Source organism: Rhyacophila brunnea, unplaced genomic scaffold (genome assembly GCF_057557595.1).
Source record: "Rhyacophila brunnea isolate RB1 unplaced genomic scaffold, BYU_Rbru_1.0 scaffold_10, whole genome shotgun sequence".
Classification (NCBI taxonomy): Eukaryota; Metazoa; Arthropoda; class Insecta; order Trichoptera; family Rhyacophilidae; genus Rhyacophila; species Rhyacophila brunnea.
In genome coordinates, this window is record NW_028232752.1 from 7407021 (window position 1) to 7427469 (window position 20449).

The window sequence follows — 20449 nt, forward strand, 5'->3', positions numbered from 1 at the left end:
CCGTGGAAGCGTATGCAGATTGTGTCAATAAAGCAAAAGACTTCAAACCAGCACGTGAACCGCTATTTTATGTTCGGTGCTGCCAATAGAATAATAAAATAATTTTCAAAATTCCTATAATCCTCTCTGTAGAGTCGAAATTCTTTGGTTTTATTGCATGTGTAATATTGGCGACACTGACCCATTGATTACTGGCGTCATTTATTATGTTAAGCAACATCGAGTGTTCTCCGTACCAAAGCCGTCAACAGTCAGGCCACGGTGAGACGTTGCGATTTCGATTGTAGTGCCGATCCTTCAGATTTTATTCGGAAAACTGAGCGAAAATGATTACATTAATTCTCAGATGAAAAACAGTAATATCATTAAGTAATAATATAAATGAAACATTAATCTAAAATTTTCGTTTAGCTCAGCCAGTAAAGTTTACCGGATTGCATTCAAAATATAGAAAATCCGGCATTATTATGACAGAACTCGTAATTTACTGCCGCAACTTGACTATAAGGGACCTTGCTCTGTACCCGATTACTGAAATTCGTTGAAAATGATGAATCTACTGAGGAAACGGAAGTATTTTACTAATCTGAAGGCTACGGATTCGCTGGGGGGTGGGGTGAATAGCGATGCATGAGCCCTTCTCATCGCCCAAGACTGGAAGATCACAGTGACTGTAGTCGTGTCCGGAAACTTGTACGTATGCAGTTCGCAGTGATACGTGAAATATTGTATCGGAAATATATGGCCGAATATTAATGACCGTCCAACCACTTTGGATCGTATAGTAGGTACTGACAAAAATTTATGTCTAAATAAAACACGGTGTTGTCGGTTTACACTTTACACTTTTACAGGAAGCCAGCAGCAAACAAATTTAAAAAAAGCTGATATACTGGATTATTTGTTAGGTTAGGTTAGGTTTTCATTCTTGAATTCATGAATTTTGCCAAAATCAGCTATGAAAATTGAATTAATGTTCATAATGAATCTAATAAAATTGCTAGATAAGAAAGCTCACGGCGAACTGTGCCACGGTGAAATGTTTTACGTACAATTTAGATGTAACCAATGACATTATCAATGCACGACGCACTCAATACAGTAGCTAGCAAGTAAATTCGCGCATTCGCATGTATACGTAGACGTCACGAAATATCATTATGCGATATCACGCATCGGGAATTTATAGCAATATGACCTTTATTGTAATGGCGTTAGAGCAATGTTTCTAATGTCAATGTTCATTTGAGCGAACCCGTTCGAACCGAACCATTCGGCAGACCCAACAAAAAGCATCAGGAATTTATAGCAATATCACCTTTATTGTAATGGCGTTAGAACAGATTATGTCATTCGGCAGACCCGACAATAAAGTGAGTGTCATTTTCTTTTCCAGATGATTCGTCCATATTAATGTCATTGGATGTAACCGACTATTTAGTAGGGCAGTGTACGAAGCCAATGCTCGTTTTGAACTGTAACGCCATCGAAAGAAGAATAGTGATAGACGTGATAGTGAATAGAAGAATGGTGAATAGAATAGTGATTAGTAATTGTCTTCAACATCGAAGTGCCTCATTAATTCGGTACAAACCTTTATTTTTTTTTTAAACTTGTGACCTACCTAATGATGATCCTCGTCGACGATGAGTAGTTATTCATTGGTTTATATTATAGTAAATAATGGGTTATTTTTTTGTATATTTCTTCCGGATCAATACAAGAATTATATAACATAATCAAAAATCATTCGCGTTGAATAAGGCAGAAAACAATAAGATATTCCCATAATAACAAATAACAATGGATTGCTTTTCATCAGTTAAAATGAAAATTGTTAATAACAACAAGTAGGTACAAGTATATATTATATAAACACAATGCGGCAAATAAAAAAACCAAGGACGATCCCGTTTTGAATAACAACGCTGTTTTTGTTTATTATAATAATATTAACAGTAATCTAGATAGAACAAAGGTTTTTGCTATATTTAATACACACAATAAAAACAAAAAACAATTAAAAATATCTTTCCCCGGGAGAACCGTAATAATCATTTTTCAATTAATAAACAATAATAAAACATAATTGAGTTAAAATTACTCCGAGATACGGGCCAAGGTCGTAGAGTCAACAAAACGGTATTCTGCAGGTAATTATGAGTGAAGGCATGAATTAATAAACGCAGATGTGATACTTCAACTAGGGGTCACGTATATATATGAGAGGTTCAGCTAAGAATATCCAGGACACTCACGGAAAAATAATTACAAGATAAAAAGAACTTTTTATATACCACGTTTTTAAATTTTCTGTTGAATCATATTATAAACTTGACAATTCTATGTAATTAATAAATACTTTTTTTTGTACTTGATAGAAATACTGAATAAATATAGAATACTGAAATGTCATTTTGATATTTCCATAGTAACGCACTTATATAGTTGCTAGGACTGGACACACAGGAAAAAATGTGTACTGGACAAACAAGAATACGAGCTAATAAAAACGTGGTAAAATAGCCAAAATTATCGCTGACGTCCGATAATGCATATGGCACAGAAATAAGGTTTAGGTACGTCTTTCTGCATCTTTAGGTTCAATGTCCTTTACATTTTATCCTATCTTACAGTAAGTCGGCTCGCACATTGGAACTCGTCTCGCCTAAAAACGTGTCGAATACGTCGATGTGACGTCATCGTTATTTAACGAAACAACATAACACGTGTTGCCAAATGGAGCTTCGCAGATCGACCGAATGCAACTGTTTCGTCTGAAAAAAACATCTGGCTGTTGCATTCGACATGTTGCATCCTTCTCGGGCTCCGAGTCGGAGGGTCGAAGTCACAAAGAAACACATGCGAATTGGTCATTCCTATACCGGCTCGCCGATCGCCGCATTGAAATATCAATACGTTTCGAAGGCTACGCGCGACTGTCGCTAGATAGATGTGCGAGGTTGTGTCATGCAACACTGGCCGCCTGTTCTCGGGAGCTTTGATTTATGGCGGTAAGGCACACGAGGCGAGTTGTGATGTGCGAGCCGGCTAAGACTTTTTTTTATTTTCCTTCGTCTTCCACCCAAATTTCAATTCGAGACGTTTTGACTAAGTTGACATCCAAAAATTCCCAGGGAGGAAGACATCTCTTCTGGAAGTACGTGGCAGATAGAATATTTTACCTACATCACAAATCGGCATAAAGTCGGTTAGATTGATATGCGTGCGAGATTTCAAACCAGGACACAATGACACAAGTTAATGACCCCACAAATACACAACCGCCCAGAATTAAAATATAATTTTCTATTTTTTTACGTAATATAGCAACCATTAGGTAAAAATATCCATAATTTAAGTTATTTTAAAGAAACACGGTCACTTGATATTAAAATATATAATAATAATATACAAATAAATTATCACGACCATGCATCAACTTACCTATGAAACGTAATACTATCAGTACGGATACCAAATTTTAATACAACACACGAACCATCTTTGTTACTTAATTAACTAAAAATATTTACCACTGATTTTATGTTTAACACAAAAAATATCAATTTTAGCAACACGGTTATCGACGCTTAGTTAAGCATCAAACTAAGATTTGGCGGCGACACCATAGCAAACTATCTCAAACATCTGTAAACCTTTTATTTTACTCTAGCGCGTGTCGCAGAGATTATAAGGGTGCCGAATACTTTCTCACTCGCACTTATGCATCGTTTTTGTTCAGGCCTTGGTCAGAATATTGGATATTAAAAAAAACTTTAAGAATCTGTGGATAACAGTACCGGCGCTAGTCAGTCAATCACCGGGTTTGTATTATTGACAGGCTACTACAAAACAAGCAAATGGCATAATATAGAGGATTTTAATGGGGTTTTAGATAATAAAGTCGGAACCTGTCATGAAGTCAACTATTAACAGGAAAAAAATAGTACATATTTAACACTCCCGTCTGAATAAGAAGTGAAATACGAATTTTATAAATATATCAATAATTATTTTGTGTTAATGTTTTTCATAGCGTAAGTAGTGTGTATTTTGTATATTATACTGATCGGGTGCCCCATAATGTGATAGTACAATGTACAATTATTTATGTAGGTACTAGAAAGTATATGCCCCCACGGCAGGTTAAGATCCGCCATAAATAGTGAACATTAAACTTTATAGTCTTAAGATATAGAACTAAGATTAAAATTTACAGCTGGTGTTGCTTAGTTTTTGAAAATTCAATTAAACCCTGCCGAAATCAAACCATTAAAAATAAGATTAAGAATACACACGTAGGTACATATTCATTAAGTCCTGCCGTTACCAAACTAAAAGATAACAGATATTAATCTATCTATAAAATATCCAAAGTTATGTATGATTTAATTGCATAATCTTAGGTGTTTTATAGATAGACGAGCATTTTTTGACTATTATTTATTATGGCTTGGCTTCGCAGGGTTTAATTGAATTTTAAAAACTAACTAACACCGTCTGTCAACTGTAGTCTTATTTCAATGAAAACAAATACGTATGACTGAAAAAAGTGTGCACTATTTATGGCTGATCAACAGCCAACCTCCACCCTTCGCCACTGCCCCACGGTATATCTTCTTTTGCCATTTCGCCCTTAACTGGAGCATATGGACACCACGCGGCGCCTCCAAGAATCTCTGTCGCTCGCCAGTCTTCTTGCTTCGTTCCAGGTCAAACCAGCATCCCGTAGCTCCACCGTATACACTCTGTAGATTGTATTTATCGGCCTTCCAGGACGCCGGAATCCGGTGTCCTGGAACCACGGTATATAATAAAGCTCTAAAATGAAAAAAAATAGTCTATCTTTGAATCTCACTATGTACAAGTTGTTATAAAAATGTAAAATAAGTCGTAATAAGAATGCCCTGTCTTTTCTCATCCTAAAAAATCAATATATTTTTATGATCACATAAAATATAAAATAATTTTATACCATAAAAGATCGTCCTTTAAACTTGAGGATATAGCCATATTTTGGTACATTAAATATTCATGGTAATATAGTCTTATAAATTAATACTTTGCCCATAAGTTTAATAATTTTTATCTCACGTAAGAACATAAAGTAAATAATATATTCAATAATTTTGAAGAAATTGATACATTTCACATTCTTTCTGTATTTAATTATTTCACTCTTCAGTATTGGGAGATAGGGCAAGCACAAAGTCGCGCCACGTTCGCACCACCCGCTATATGAGACATGCGGCGCGTGGATTGTTTTCTATTTACCATATTATATTTTTATACTTTTTATTCAAGGTCAAATTTAACAATCTATTTACTCTAATCTAACCTAACAATCTAACAATCTTAATCTAACAGTCTATTTTTCCCACTGGGAACTAGAATTTATAGGTCTTATCGAATACCACATTAACCGTGCCTTAATTCGACTTTATCATTATTTACTTTTTCGGTTAGTTTAAGTTAGATTATAAACAAACCTTCTGCCTGCTTTCACAATTACTTGTATGAGGTTTACATTGGATTTACGAAGGTCTTCTCTTATCTTCCTACGGAGGGTTTTGCAAAGTGATGAAAACTCCAAATCGTTTTGTGCCTGTCTATTGCTCTTGGTTTTCCTTCTCTGCTCCATAAGATTCAATGTTGCCTTTGAAAGCTTGGTGGGAGTTGTGACTTCCGAGCTTTTTACGCCTGTTTTTTCTGCACATTGTAGAATGATATTCGTTATATGTTCCGTGTTGGATAGGGTCGTTCGTTCTCATCTAAGAAAGCCGATAGCGCATTTTTGAGTTCATCTTGGAATTCAGTATTGTTCTGCAAGTATATGCGAGCATTTGACTTCTTCTGCAGTTTGGATCTTTCTGATTTGACGTCCAATCTTATCTTGCATCTCACCATCCGGTGATTGCTGCCGGTGTTAAACCGATTGATCACCTTACAGTTTAAAAATGTACATTTTCTGTCAGTGAGGATGTAATCGATTTCGCTGGTCTTTCCTGACGGGCATCTCCACGTCCATTTACGTGTAGGTTTATGTTGGAAAAAGAAATTAATCATGTGAAAATTGTTGGTTTCAGCAAACTCCACAAGCATATCCCCTCTACCATCCCTTGAGCCATGTCCGAAATGTCCGACCGCTACGTCATCTCTTTGGTATGATCCAATACGTGCATTGAAATCTCCCATTATGATGTTGAAGTTGCATTTACTTTTATGCCTAAAGCTATGCTTTTGTGCCTAAAGTGCAAAGTGTTCAACCAGTGTGTGCTTCCCGTGATCACATATGCGTGTGAAACATGGACCCTAAGTAAAAGAGAGGTCGAGAAACTTAGAGTCTTAAACACAACGTGTTATGGAGAGGTACATTCTGGGCATAACGCGAAAGGACAAGAAGAGGAACGAGTGGATAAGGAAGCAAACAAGGGTTTGCGATGTAATAGAGTATATTAAAAACCTTAAATGGAGATGGGCTGGACACATAGCTCGGAGAAGAGACAATCGTTGGACAAATCTAAGAAGTACAAAACGTCCGCAAGGTAGACCTAGAGGCCGCTGGATCGATGAAATGATAAAGTTCTGCGGAAGTACGTGGTAACGCAATGCACAGGTCCAAAAGAAGTGGAAGCAGCTTGAAGAGGCCTTCATCCAGCAGTGGATAGATTCAGGCTGATGATGATGATAAAAAAACCGTAGTTGAACTCAGTTAAAATATTTAAATATGCATAACTTAACAATAATAAAGTCAAAGTAAGAGTCAGAAATTGGGTTGGAATAATCCTTTATTAATGTGAAAGATATTCAAATAAAAACTTTTTGGAATGATCTATGATCTATAGACATATTCAAGGATTTATTAATGTACATTTAATTACCAGCCTAAAAATAATACTTAACGTAAACACCCAGCGGTTAAAATCCTCACGTTTATGCATATCATGAATAAATCAAGCTTTAAACGTACCTACTATTTTTTTCTTTACTAACAAAGAAAATCCCATTCATATAAGGTCAAAGATAACGTAACAGTATGTCAGCATATGGTCGTACTTTTAATTGATGATATTATTATTATGAATAAAATTGATGTGTAATATGAATATCAAATCCATATTAAATTAGTATGTGTTCGCGATTGTTTTGTTGTATTAAGTTTATTATTTTATATAAAAGTACAAAAATGTTTTGTCTTCAATGCAAATAATTATAGATGTACTTCAGTGTTAACAGTTAAAGTAGGTGATGAAACTGTGATGATTATAAAGTCCACTCAAAAAATCCCGTGGTCAACCCATTCCTGGATAAAGTTCTATCCTAGGTCTTCCTTAGGTCTACTCCACTATTTGTCCAGCAGTTACCCACTCGATGAACGATATAACCGGCTCTATACAATTTCATCAGTTTGCCAACATCTATCATATTGTATGGATACTTTTGTGTATTTTTACTGATCGGTTTCATTTATGGTTTTCCTGCATCATACTTGACATGCATATGTGTTTGCTATACGACGTTTCGATACTCTTTATTTTCATTTTTTTAGAATCAAGGGATCTATAGGTACCTGCCCCGTCTGCTGTAGAAATAATGACAATCATCAAAGCGATCTCCATCTTTAACACTGCTGACCGGAACAACGAAGTTTTTTTTAGTGATAATATTCATCGTCTGCCCGGATGTTTTTGTTTTTTGAGTTATTTTATATATTGTGGCGCATCTGAACGAATGCTGTGCTTTGCAAACAATTTAAACCCAATATAGTCAATGTCTTGAGGGCGCGAATACTCAGATGGGCCGGTCACGCTGTTAAATGAGATGGGTCTAGACTCTAGAGCTCTCCATAAAGTTTATGAAGGAATCCGAGAGGGAAGAGTTACTCGAGTCGGTCCAACCAGCTGTTGGGTCCATCGGGCCAATTATCTTGCATTTAAAAATGTGCGGCGTCTTACTGCAGGCGTGAAGATCTCTTCACAATTTTTTTGCTGTTATATTTATTAAATTCCTTTCTTTTCTGTTAATTTCCATGTGCCTTTTCTCTCCCCGGCATTTTGCATTCGAGTAAAATTAGTAAACTCAGTCAAAGCTCACTTGAGAGCTTGGCGAACTCAGTCTCGGGTAACTACTCCTGGGACATTACTACGCGTAAACAACTGTACAGGTGCTTTACATCAAATGTAGTGCCTCGTGATACGCTCTATTATGACTGTGTGGTGCGGGACGGGTTTGGTTTGGAGGGCGTGTTTGTGTTTAGTCCGTCATGGACATGTACACAATAGTCTGTAACGCCAGCGTAAATAAGTTATGTATTTTTATCACGCGTCACGTGACCAAAATACTAAAGCTTTGTACGTATGGAGCGTGGTAAATAGTAAGTTATTATTAGATATAATAAATGCATAACATTAAAAATTCAAATCTGATCGATCTGCTTTAGTACTAGCCGTACGTCAGCCGATAAACAAAATTATTATCGATATAATTTACAGCCGCTTACAAAAAAGCGCAATGTCGAAGCTTTTTGATTTAAAGCTCCCACAGTTCACCGAATTACCGAACGTGTTCGCAGCGATTGGCGTCTTTAGGCGAGCTTCGGGAATAAATCACAGGTACTATGTTATTCCCGAATCGGGATTTACGTGGTACATTACGGCCATTATTGTGTCGATTTCTCATCGGGAATTACTGTACAAATATATGTGAATATGTTATAAGAAGACTTCTAGATTACTTTAAAAGGAATTTCAGGCTTCACACTAAATGTGATGTTGGTAATAATTATAATTAAGCCCCCTCGAGAGTATAAACTGTCTATTCTTAGTGGAAATACATTGAATTAATTCAAGTAAAACAATGTACAAACAGTATATACATAATGCAATTATTTAAACTATCAAATTTTAAAAATTTTTACTCTGAAGCGAACGAAAGCGGTTTAGATTATTAGGTATTAAACTAAAAAACTACATATTGTTTTTTATTTTAATTAAAGAATTCATATTAATTATTTTATGTGCAAGTCTGAACAAACACAATCTATATTGAAAACATTTATATAACTTGAAGTGTCACTTTGGAAAAACAGATATCAGAAAAAAAAACTTGATCTTGCTTGCGGACGTGAAGATCTCTTCACATAATTTTGTTTGTCCGTATTGTTTTTTGTATCTTATATAAATATATCATTAAATTCATTTAACCTTTCTCTCCCATGGCACTTTTTATTAAACTACGTTTGTCAGTAAACTCAGTCAAAGCTCACTTGAGAGTGTGGCGATCTGTCTTGGGTATCTGCTCCTGAGACATTCCCAGGCGTAAAAAAATGCTGATGCTTCATAACCAAACGTAGGGCCTCGTGATACGCTCGATTAAACTGAGTGTGGTGCAGGGCGGGTTGTTTGGAGGGTCTATGTTTGTGTTGTACTTCACTATATTTCGTGATTGGTTCACCCAATCGAGGTTGGTTTCCTTTAATTTCATTATACGAAATAAACTGTCGGACCGAAATGTGTAAACGTCCCGCAAACAATATAAAAAATACGGGGCGAATTTATACTTTTTAGTTTATATGCCCGTAACACATAAAAAATGAATAAATTAAATCCATTTTTTCCATCGGGAAACTTAAGTGCGAGTAGGGATATAACAGTTAAAACACAACAGCGCGGTCGGGTGACCACCGATGTACATACAAGTATAGATAAAAATAACTTTTTATATACAATGTTTTTAAATTTTCTGTTGAATCATATAAACTTGACTTGACTAGCTTAAACGATCAAAAAAATTTGTACTTGATAGAAATATTACTGAAATGTCATATTGATTTCCATAGTAACGCACGTATATATTAATAATTTAGTTACTAGGAACTTAGCAACCAATAATAGGTTTACTTTTTACGGATTTCTTCCGAAATAACTTTTCATACACAACAGAATTAACTGAAAATGAAATCAACTCTACTTAAAGATGGCTAAAAATATTACAAAATGCATTGGCATCGTGTTCTGATATATTCTAAAAGTTTCAAACGTCTAGATAGTCGGGAAGTTAGTTAAAAATCGATTGCAAGATTTGTACCGGACAAATAAGAATACGAGCTAAGAAAAAGCTTGTAAAAATACATTACTTGGGTCTATAAATGCTATGTTATGGAACTGAATCACTGTGGAAAAACGCGGCACATTTTCAAATTCAAAATATTTTTTTACATATAGCATTACAACATGTAGTAACATAGCAACATTACAAATGATTAATTTAAGACGTTCACAACATGACATTTAGAAACAAAGAAATATTATTAAAACAGTATCATATAAAAATAAATAGATCAGTATTAAGTTATAAAAGTGTAAATATAAAAAAATATAAATTATATACAAGGAAGTACACCAAATGAACTAAGCAGACCCTATTTTAAGAAATTATAGCACAACGTCCATCTTGCACCTAATACGTGGTGTCAACCCCAATATGAAGATACTATGTAGTCCCATAATAGCAAAATCGTGAACTGAAATATTGTTGTAATGATTTGTATTTGCAGTTAGTAATCACTGTCGAGCTTCACAGTTCGTAGTCAGACATACTTCTTTGCAATGATTGTTAAAAATAACTATTAATTTAACTATAGATTTTGAAACAAAATTAGTTTTGTTAACCCTACTTTAACTGAGTCATTTGCGTAAAAGTTATGGAATATGGTTACACGTAAATTGTACTTATTACATTTCACCGTAGCACAGTTCGCCGTGAGTTTTCTTAACTTACAATATGGTTATCTCTATAGCACCCAGATGAAAAAAAATATGTGTTGTTCGTGGAGCATTGTAGACAATAATGTTCCTTCAAGAATGAAAACCTAACCTAACAAGTAAACCAGTATATCGGCTAGTTTCAAAATTTGTTTGCCACTGGCTTCCTGTATAACGACAAGAACCTAGTTTTATTTAGGCATGAATCTATTTATCACAGTAGGTACTATACGAGTGAAAGAGGTTGGACAGTCTTTAATATACGACCATATATATTTCCGATTCAATATTTCACGGCGAATTTTCGATACAAATTTCCGGACACGATGGAATACATTTTAATTGTAATCACACGAAATGGTTTCATTTATTTATAAAATCATGGTCATCGCGGATTGTCGTTACATAAATAACAAGGGAAGAGGTGTAACAAGAGTAGGGGGGTAGGAGGGCATAAAAGAAGGGCGGATAAGCAAGAGGAGGAAAGCGAGGGGGGCACAATCCGCGAATTTATTATTTCCAAAATATTCCTTCACAGAGCGGTTAAACGGCAAATTAGAGCGGCGAAGTGATTTATGAATTATTAGCTCATCTGGGGCCGCGGGTTGCGAATTTTGTTTTGTGGCGTAGAGATTTGGGCAAAGAGGAGAAATACATGAGGGGGAAAGAGGGGCGAAAAAGGCAGGTTTATAACACAAATAAAGTAATGAAAAATGGGAATCAATGTTACAACTAGCAAAAAATACAAGTTTGAGTAACATAATTTTAATACCTACTTAAAAGTATTCTAACTTACACGAACAGCTGTAAAACACTGTATTATCATTCTCATGTAAGGTAAAAGGTTTAATAATAACAGTCATTAATTAAATTCAAACATCCCCGGTTTATTTTCAATCAATGTGTGCGGTTGCATACGAAGAATGGATGTTTTTATGTTTCCCAATTCCCAACCCCCCCAATTCGTGGAATGGCCAATAATTAATCAATCAAAGCTGAATTTCAAATTTAATTATTTACGCGAGCGAACGAACATTGGCAATATTTTTTTCAAAACGTACACAACATGACATGAGATATATAAAGATATGTGTGATAAAAAATATTAAATAACATATCGACCGTGTTTAGGAAAAAGGGTGTAACCCTCGATTTTTCGAAAAGTGCTTTTATTAGATATTAACAATGTATACAACTAAATACAAAAACCTAAAGCGGGACCCCAGGCTAGGATCTTTGGCGGGCCCCCCTACCCATCGCTAAGGATAAAGCCAGTGTGACGCTCTACAGTAGCGTTTTTCAAATGGTGTACCTACGCGGTAAAATTAATGTGTACCTATATTTAGTGTTGTTTTGTATATTTTAATACATCAATTTGAATTATGTATGGAGTGGTCGAGTATTGACACACAATTAAATATTGTGTCGTACAACCACATAATTTTAAATAATATTATTGAAGGAAAATAGTGCCGCAGGCGACTTTTTTTTTTACTAGTGAAGCAAATTTGTGATGTGTGTTTATCTTACTCATCTGTTCGACTCGCCTCGCCGGGCCCCAGGCTAGGGCCCTCTCAGCCCCCCCCCACCCCCTTGTGGATACCATCCACTACTGACTTGACACCCCCTTTCAGTGATTAGAGCGGAACCGAATTCTGGTGGTGTTATAACTAAGTGTTAAGTGTTAGCTTAAATTTAATATGTATTAATATTAAGATTTCGTTTTAGTTGGATTTGAAGTATCTGAACAAAATTGATTAGCTGTAAGATGGTAAAGATTTTGTACCTGAATGTTCTGCCGGTGAGCCATTCCCGAGAAGGTCACACCTGACTGACAGCTTGACAAAAACGATAAACAGAGAAAAATTATCTATCTGTTTATTGTATAAAAAAATAGAATGTACGAGAAACTAGAATTCGCCTAAGCGATTTTGAGAGGGAAGCGACAGAAAGCAACATCTTTTATTGCAATACCTGATACATATTTCGCTTTGCGAAGTCGACTTTTAGTCCATGTAATTGTTGACAAGCAAAGTCAAAAGACTCGATAACAAGGATCTGCAAGCAATCTGTATGCACCGAGTCACGAAGTTGTCATGTTTTGAATTGTTCGCAGCGGGAGTATTGGAAGACGGCAAACACAACAAAACCGATATATAGAGACATGCAATAATATAATGTCTGTAAGTAGTAAAACAAACCATAAAACACGAGATAAATAAGTACGTACTTACTTAGAAACAGAATAGAAAAAAGTGAGTCCTATGATCTGCCCTATATAATTCACAATTTGATTTATCACAAGTGAAGATGGTGTAATTACCTGAAACAAAGAGAAAAATACGTTAATTAACCAGCTGTAGGTACAGTTTTGTATGGTGTCACAAGTTTAGTCATATAATTTTAAAATGTTTTTCTTAATAAATTTAACGTGTTAATAGTTTTTTTTTCAATAATTAAAAAAATATAGGTTTGCCGACACACTAATTTGAGCACGATTTATGGCACATTCTGTATACAGCACGTGTCTAACGAATTCAATTATTTAATTATTTTGCAATAGTTTTCTACGGTGTCACAACAGTTTAGTCATATTTGTACGCTTATCAGTTTAATGTGCTTTTTTTTAAATAAATTTAACATTTTATTGGTTTTTTTGAATAATTAAAAAAATATAGGTTAGCCGGCACACTAAATTGAGCACGACTTATGAGTCATATACAAACTATTTTGAAAAATGTAATTGATTAACTTTACTTTATATTGATTATTTGTTATTGTACCTACATACCATATTGTTTAAGGTTATAAAGTTGTTATTCGATTTTTTATCAGTAATATTGGGTGAAAGTAGGTATTTACAATTTTTTCCATAATAAATATAAATTTTTAACTGCATATTTATTTGGTTTTAGTGCATATTTTAATGATTTTAGGTGCATATGTTATGCATAAGTTTGATACGGTCGACAGTTTCATATACCTTGGATCTCTTGTAATTCGACATAATGATATTACAGAAGAAATCAACAAGAGAATCATGTCTGCGAATAAATGCTACTTTGGCCTGTTAAGACATTTTAAGTCCCGCATACTATCTCGTCGAACTAAAAGCACTCTTTACAAGACACTTCGAAAGCCAGTGCTCACATACGTATCGGAAACCTGGTCATTAACTCTGCGAAATGAACGAGCCCTTAAGATCTTTGAAAGAAAAATTCTCCGCCGTATATATGGACCGATCAGGGATGGCACCAATTGGAGGAGAAGATATAATGCTGAGCTCTACGGGCTGTACGAAGATTGCAGGGCAGTTCAATCGATTAAGATTGGGAGACTGCGTTGGCTAGGTCTTGTGCACCGTATGAATGACAATGAACCGGCAAAGAGAGTGGTGTCCAGCAATCCAATAGGACGTAGAATAAGAGGGAGGCCAAAGATTCGCTGGTTGGACGAAGCTGCCAGTGACTGCCGTATTCTGGGGGTACCTAATTGGAAAGCGGCTACACTGGATAGGGACAGGTGGAGGGAGCTGTTGGAGGAGGCCAGGACCCACACCGGGTTGTCGCGCCCCTGATGATGATGATGTTATGCAATAATCATGTTTTTTGTTGCATATAAATCCGCTCCCTACTTATGACACATTTTGTATACAGCACGTGTCTAACGAATTCAATTATTTAATTATTTTGCAATAAGTGCATTTTTATTTCGATTATGTGTGTCGGCCTGGTCTCTCGTAGTTCACCAATCGTACCACCTGAAATGTATGGCGCAGTACACATTTGTTTTAAATGTATTTATACAAATGTTCGAAAAAAGTTTTGTACAAATGTATCTTACTATGGACCGAGTAGAACAATATTTTTGTCTGCGGCTGTCAAGTATCCGTGAATTATTTGAATACTTAAGAGATTATGATTACATACGTTTGTATAGGTCACGATGTACGTCTGATGGAGATACTTGCGCCAGACGAGAGAGCAATGAATCCTCGACAATGAATAATAATAACAAAGCTGAAAATCAGCAAACAAAATGACGTTTCGCAAACAATGAGAGGACCCCAGCGAAGGTCAAGCTCGGGCTCAAGTGCCAAACGCCAGATGCGAGATACCGCCTTTTATGTAGACGGGACGTGACCGCGGAGGCCGGTTGAGGCCGCCGTGTGAACTGATGATGCAGGGGATACAGACCGGGCCAGGAATGCGGCTGCGCAGTCGAATGTCACGACTTAGCGGATAACGCCTTGGAGACTGGCAAAGAAGTTTTAATCAGTGTCTTATTTTAGACATATAATTTTTAGGGAGTCGATCATAATAATTATACTTTGAACATTTATAAATAACAACACGATAAATCAGATAAATGAACCATGTCACTAACTAACGGTGTTGTCGCAGGACGAAATCATGGTTAAACATTATAATAAAAGTTTTTTTTTAAATTTACCCTCTTCAATTCCCAATACTGTTCCCCAAAGACATTATTTCAAGAAATATAAAAAATGTATTCGTCTTCGGACGTTAAATTATACATTAATTTCATATAGGCAGTCAATTTTTTTTGGCCTAAAACTAAAATGATTACAAGATAAAAAGAACTTTTTATATACCACGTTTTTAAATTTTCTGTTGAATCATATAAACTTGACAATTCTATGTATTAATAATTTAGGACAAATAAGGCAATTGTCAACAAATCATTTTTTGCTATTTTGCAAAAAAAAAACAAATATAGTAACGGACGTATACGGATTTCTTCCGAAATAACTTTTCATACAAAACTGAATTAACTGAAAATTAATTCAATTCTACTTAACGATGGCTAAAAGTAGTAAAATAGTGCATTGGCATCGTGTTCTGATATATTCTAAAAGTTTAAATGTCTAGCTAGTCGGGAAGTTAGTTAAAATCGATTGCAAGATTTGTACTGGATAAACAACCACCGGACAAACAAGAATACGAGGCTAAGAAAAACGTGGTAAAATGGGGTTAAATCCCATATTATTAAAAGAGTAATTTTCAATATTGAAATAGATAATTCAAACATATTATTACTCTCGAGAACTTTTGGATAGTTTTATCAATGAAAAAAACATATTTAAAAAATAAAAAACATTATAAATGAGTTTTAGTTTATTTCGTATTGTTAGGTTAAATTTAAAAAAAGTTACAAACTTACGTAATTATTCTTAAATTTATGTATTTCAAGTTATAATATTCAAGTTAATATATAATTAAATAATTAAGACGGCATCATTGTTTTCAATTCAATGTCATATTTAAAATTTAATAAGAATTGATAGATACTCATTTTTAAAAATCGTACAAATTTCACAACATTTCGGTAAAGTTTTCATTGATGAAAATTTTATTCGGCTTAAATGATTTCCTGCCATATTTTGTGAATCGGTCATATTATTTTCGGCTAATTTCTTTCAAGCGTATAAAAGTAAATTTATTTATTTTGAATACTACAGAAAACATGCCGGAGGCAAATGTGTTTGCACTGAAAAAACCAATTGACAAACAATCGAATCGGGTAGAGTGCAATCTCAAATGGTTTGCACGTTTGCTTTACAGCCATGGATACTATGGACATTTTCACGAAATACAAGCTATCCGACTAAACAATAAATAAACAAAGAATTATCTATCGCAAGGAAATTAGACTACTCAGACATAAATTACATTTCATGAAAATACAAAAGCAATCAAGTCCATCGTTCAACGGTCAAAATAATGTCAAGGCCGCCTATAGTCAGGCCACGGCACTAAATGGCAATTTACGATGGTAGTGCCAGTTATGACGTTACTTTGAATGCAATGTGGTAACCTAGTCGCACCAAATAAGGAATTTTAATTTCATATTTCGTTAATATCAATTAATATATAATTATTTTTCTTCAGTATGAAACAACCATAATTTTAACAAATTTCGATGCTCATGCTCGGTCCACTGCTGGATGAAGGCTTACCGTAGCTTCTTCTATACTTATCAGTAATTAGTTCTTGTTGAAAAGTATATCCACCGAACTTTATTAGTTCGTAAATCCCACGGGTTGTAGGCCATTGTTTAGTGTACCATAAGTACCACTGAAAACTGTTTTGCTGAACCAAATATGATCATCATCATTGGTACTCAAATTGAGCGTTACGATTATTTTGGACAACAAATGTCAATTAACGGCTCGCAGAAACAAACTGGCATTGTATCAAAACGTAGTGTTCAATCAATGTGTGGTACCAGCGTTCACGCATACGTGTGAAACCTGGACCAAAAATCTAAAAATAACGTGGCATGGAAAGGTGCATGTTGGGCATAACGCGGAAAAACAACAAAATAAACCAATGTATAAGGAGACAGACAAGAGTATGCGAGCTGATAGAGGTCGCCAAGCAGATGAAAATAGCAATCGGCGAGTCGACAACAGCTGGGCAAATGCAGTCATACAGTACCTATCGTAAATTACCTGCCACTAATTAGATAAAAGCTCAATTTTTTTTAAAGGTTGATTATTACATACGTATGTTTAATTCATAGAATATTTCAGAGGGACATCACTCCTCCGTAGCATGTCTCTCTCCGAATCGACTGTAGTAAGTACAAACAACTGCTGCGCACGACACTTCGGGAAAACAAAATAAAAAGTCTACAAAAACAATAATTATCATCCAGCCCCGGGGACCACTGCAAATGCTAATAATATTACACAGAACTCTAAAAAGAAAAACTAATCAACGAAAGTGCACAACGGTACCCTACTTAGGTACCAGTACTATCCAGCGAGGCCAATAATATTATATAACGTTGACCTTAATTAAAATAGGATTTTTAACACAGTTTGGCAACTATTCCTGAATACTATGTACAGGAAATCAGTAATTAGGCATCAAAGACTAACTAAGTAAAACTTACCTATACAAATGAAGTTCTCATTATATTATGGAATTCTAAATATGTAATAAAAAATAAAAAAAGCCTTTTATAAATATGTAAGTACTTAACTAAAATTGATGCTGGTAAAAATTATAATAATTATTAAATAAATTCAGAGTTGGCAAAAGCTTTTACCTGTCAAAATACTTTTAAAATACAAAACAATTTTGAAAAACCTCAGTAGATTTTAAAAATACCTACATTTTTTTGACAATGTCCGATCCTAATAAGATTATATGGGCCTCCACAGTGTAGTTTGTTTTAACGAGAAATGGTTGTTAGCCATTTGCTCAGCCTATTAGGTCGCAATTGAAAAACAATATCTATACTTGCCAGTCCCGGGATTCGAAGCCATCTTCGGTGTATAAATATACCTACTAGAATAAATGATATCTTATATTATTTTTATCATCATTGTATTTATTAGTGTACCTATTATTTTGCCGACTCGCCCCAGTATAGGACAAGCGCAAGATCGCGCCACTTCCCTCGGCCCATCGACAATTCCCGCGACTCCCGCGATGTCAGGCTTGTAGTGCGTGGATCGCTTTTGTAGCACCACTCCAAGATGAGGGAGCCCCTGAGACTGTGCCACAAGTGTCGCACTCTCTGGCGGCATACGGAATACATGTCGCAGCCTCGCGTCTCTTTGTGATTACCTTAAGGCTATACCTCAGTTGAGGCACGGTCTAAAAAGATCGTGGCTAGGCGATGCGCGGATTTCGGGCGCGGGTGCAAATGACGCATGCCAAACGAAATATAATTTGTCATATAAATCAAACACGCGTCCATTTAATGTTCTGTTTATTGTTCTATCAGTAACAATATTAATATATTCATTGACATGTTTTCTTTTTAAAGTAAATGGGTAACGTTTTTAGTCATCTTTACACGATGTAAGAATTAATACCCCCGTCGCCATCACGAAACAAATTGACGTGTTCCCAGCTCGACGTTCTCTCTCCGAATGGCACCGAGTCCAAAATTTCGTCACGCCTATAGTTGAAAATTATTTGCCGTTTCACTGATGTATCGCCTTAATCACCGAGGGCTGCCGTGTCCGCTCACGAACTCGAGTGTTTGTAAGTGTATTAATTCACAGTTCAGTTATGATTTTCATCCCACGATTAATTCACAACATTTAAGAATTTAACATTCTTTATTGACAATACACAATTTGAATACACCTATGAGAAATACAGAACTAGAAAAAAACTTTGAAAAAAATACGAAAATTGGCAGGACTTGAACCCGCATACAATTTTATACATTTATCAATTGAGCTCAATTGGTAAAACATATCGGTGCGAATCTAGTGGATCCGAATTCGAGTTCCGCCGGGCGTCATATGTTTATATCTGAGGTGTTTTAAATTTTTTTTTTTTTTTTTGTTTTCTTTGAGTATTTATGATTTTTACAAAGTTTTTCTTAGCTCGTATTCTTATTTGTCCGGTGGTTCTAGCTAGACATTTAAACTTTTAGAATATATCAGAACACGATGCCAATGATTTTTTTTGAATACTTTTAGCCATAGTAGCCAGTAGAATTGAATTCATTTTCAGTTAATTCTGTTTTGTATGAAAAGTTATTTCGACACCATTATTGGTTGCTAGGGGTCTGTGGTCCTAGCCACTAAAGTATTAATATATACGTGCGTTACTATGGAAATCAATATGACGTGTCAAAATGACATTTCAGTATTATTTCTATCAAGTACAAATTTTTTTGATCGTTTAAGCTAGTCAAGTCAAGTTTATATGATTCAACAGAATATTTAAAAACGTTGTATATAAAAATTATTAATCTCCCTATTATTTCAACGATATTTTCTAATTGAAACAATTTAATAATACTTTGTTATTATTATTGACCAGTTAAACTTAACCAGAAAACACGATCAAAATAATGTTAGGCTGTAAGATATAATGACGAATTCTGGCCCAAAACATCTGGAAATATTTTTAATTTAAATCTAGTAGCAATTTATTTAAAATTACCTAATTAAAAGAAAGTATGCGGGTGACCACGAGAGAAAACTTTTATTATACACCTATGTAAGTGATTTGTGCTAAGTATTATTAACGTTAATAATAGGTAAGTAGATATGCTTACCCACTAATCGAGAACAATCTCGCACAGAACATAAAAAAGAACGAAGATTGATCCAGTTAATCGTTCAGGCGAGAAAACTTACAAAAAAGATTATTATTAAAAAGGCGATAGGAAACTCGTTCAATGAACTAAATCGATCTGAGTTTTAATAAGCGAACATTCTTTCATTGTTTGCTATTTCTAGCCTATATAAAGTTCAAAACTCTCGCCAAAAAAGATTATTAGTTGAAAAATTAATTAAGTTATTTTTACATCATCATCATTGCCACAAAGCAGTTGGAAACTCAGAATTTTTTTCTGGCCAGATTTATGATTTTTTTTAAATAAACATCTAGCTGGAAAAATATAAATCTGGCGTATAGAGTTAAATCTAGCATTTTTTCGGCAACGCCACCACCTTAAAATTTAATAAAAGCTAGAATACTATATTACCCTGGGATATCTTGAATATCAACATGCCAGCATTTTGTATATTATTTTTAATTTATCTTACAAATCAAATAAATCACAAGTTGTGTGACTAAGGTACCTATTTATTAAAATAATTTTTCATCAATTATTAAAACAATTTTAATAATTACTCCAAGGGAACTAAAAAATAACGGAAACTGAAATACCTAACTGGTGTG

At 34.8% G+C, this 20449-nt stretch overlaps 1 protein-coding gene across 6 annotated transcripts in view; it reads right to left on the minus strand.

Annotated features, from left to right (window-relative positions):
* LOC147078852 (mannosyl-oligosaccharide alpha-1,2-mannosidase IA-like) overlaps positions 1 to 20449 on the minus strand; it is a 607020-nt gene that overhangs the window by 298535 nt on the left and 288036 nt on the right. The window contains exon 2 of one of the 6 annotated variants that reach the window (XM_085950243.1): positions 12131 to 13089. The exons of the other annotated variants lie outside the window; for them this stretch is intronic. Coding sequence (XP_085806369.1) covers positions 12997 to 13089 — 93 coding nt within the window. The 3' untranslated portion in view covers positions 12131 to 12996. Of the gene's footprint in view, positions 1 to 12130; positions 13090 to 20449 lie in introns of those variants that run through there. 6 annotated transcript variants of the gene reach the window in all.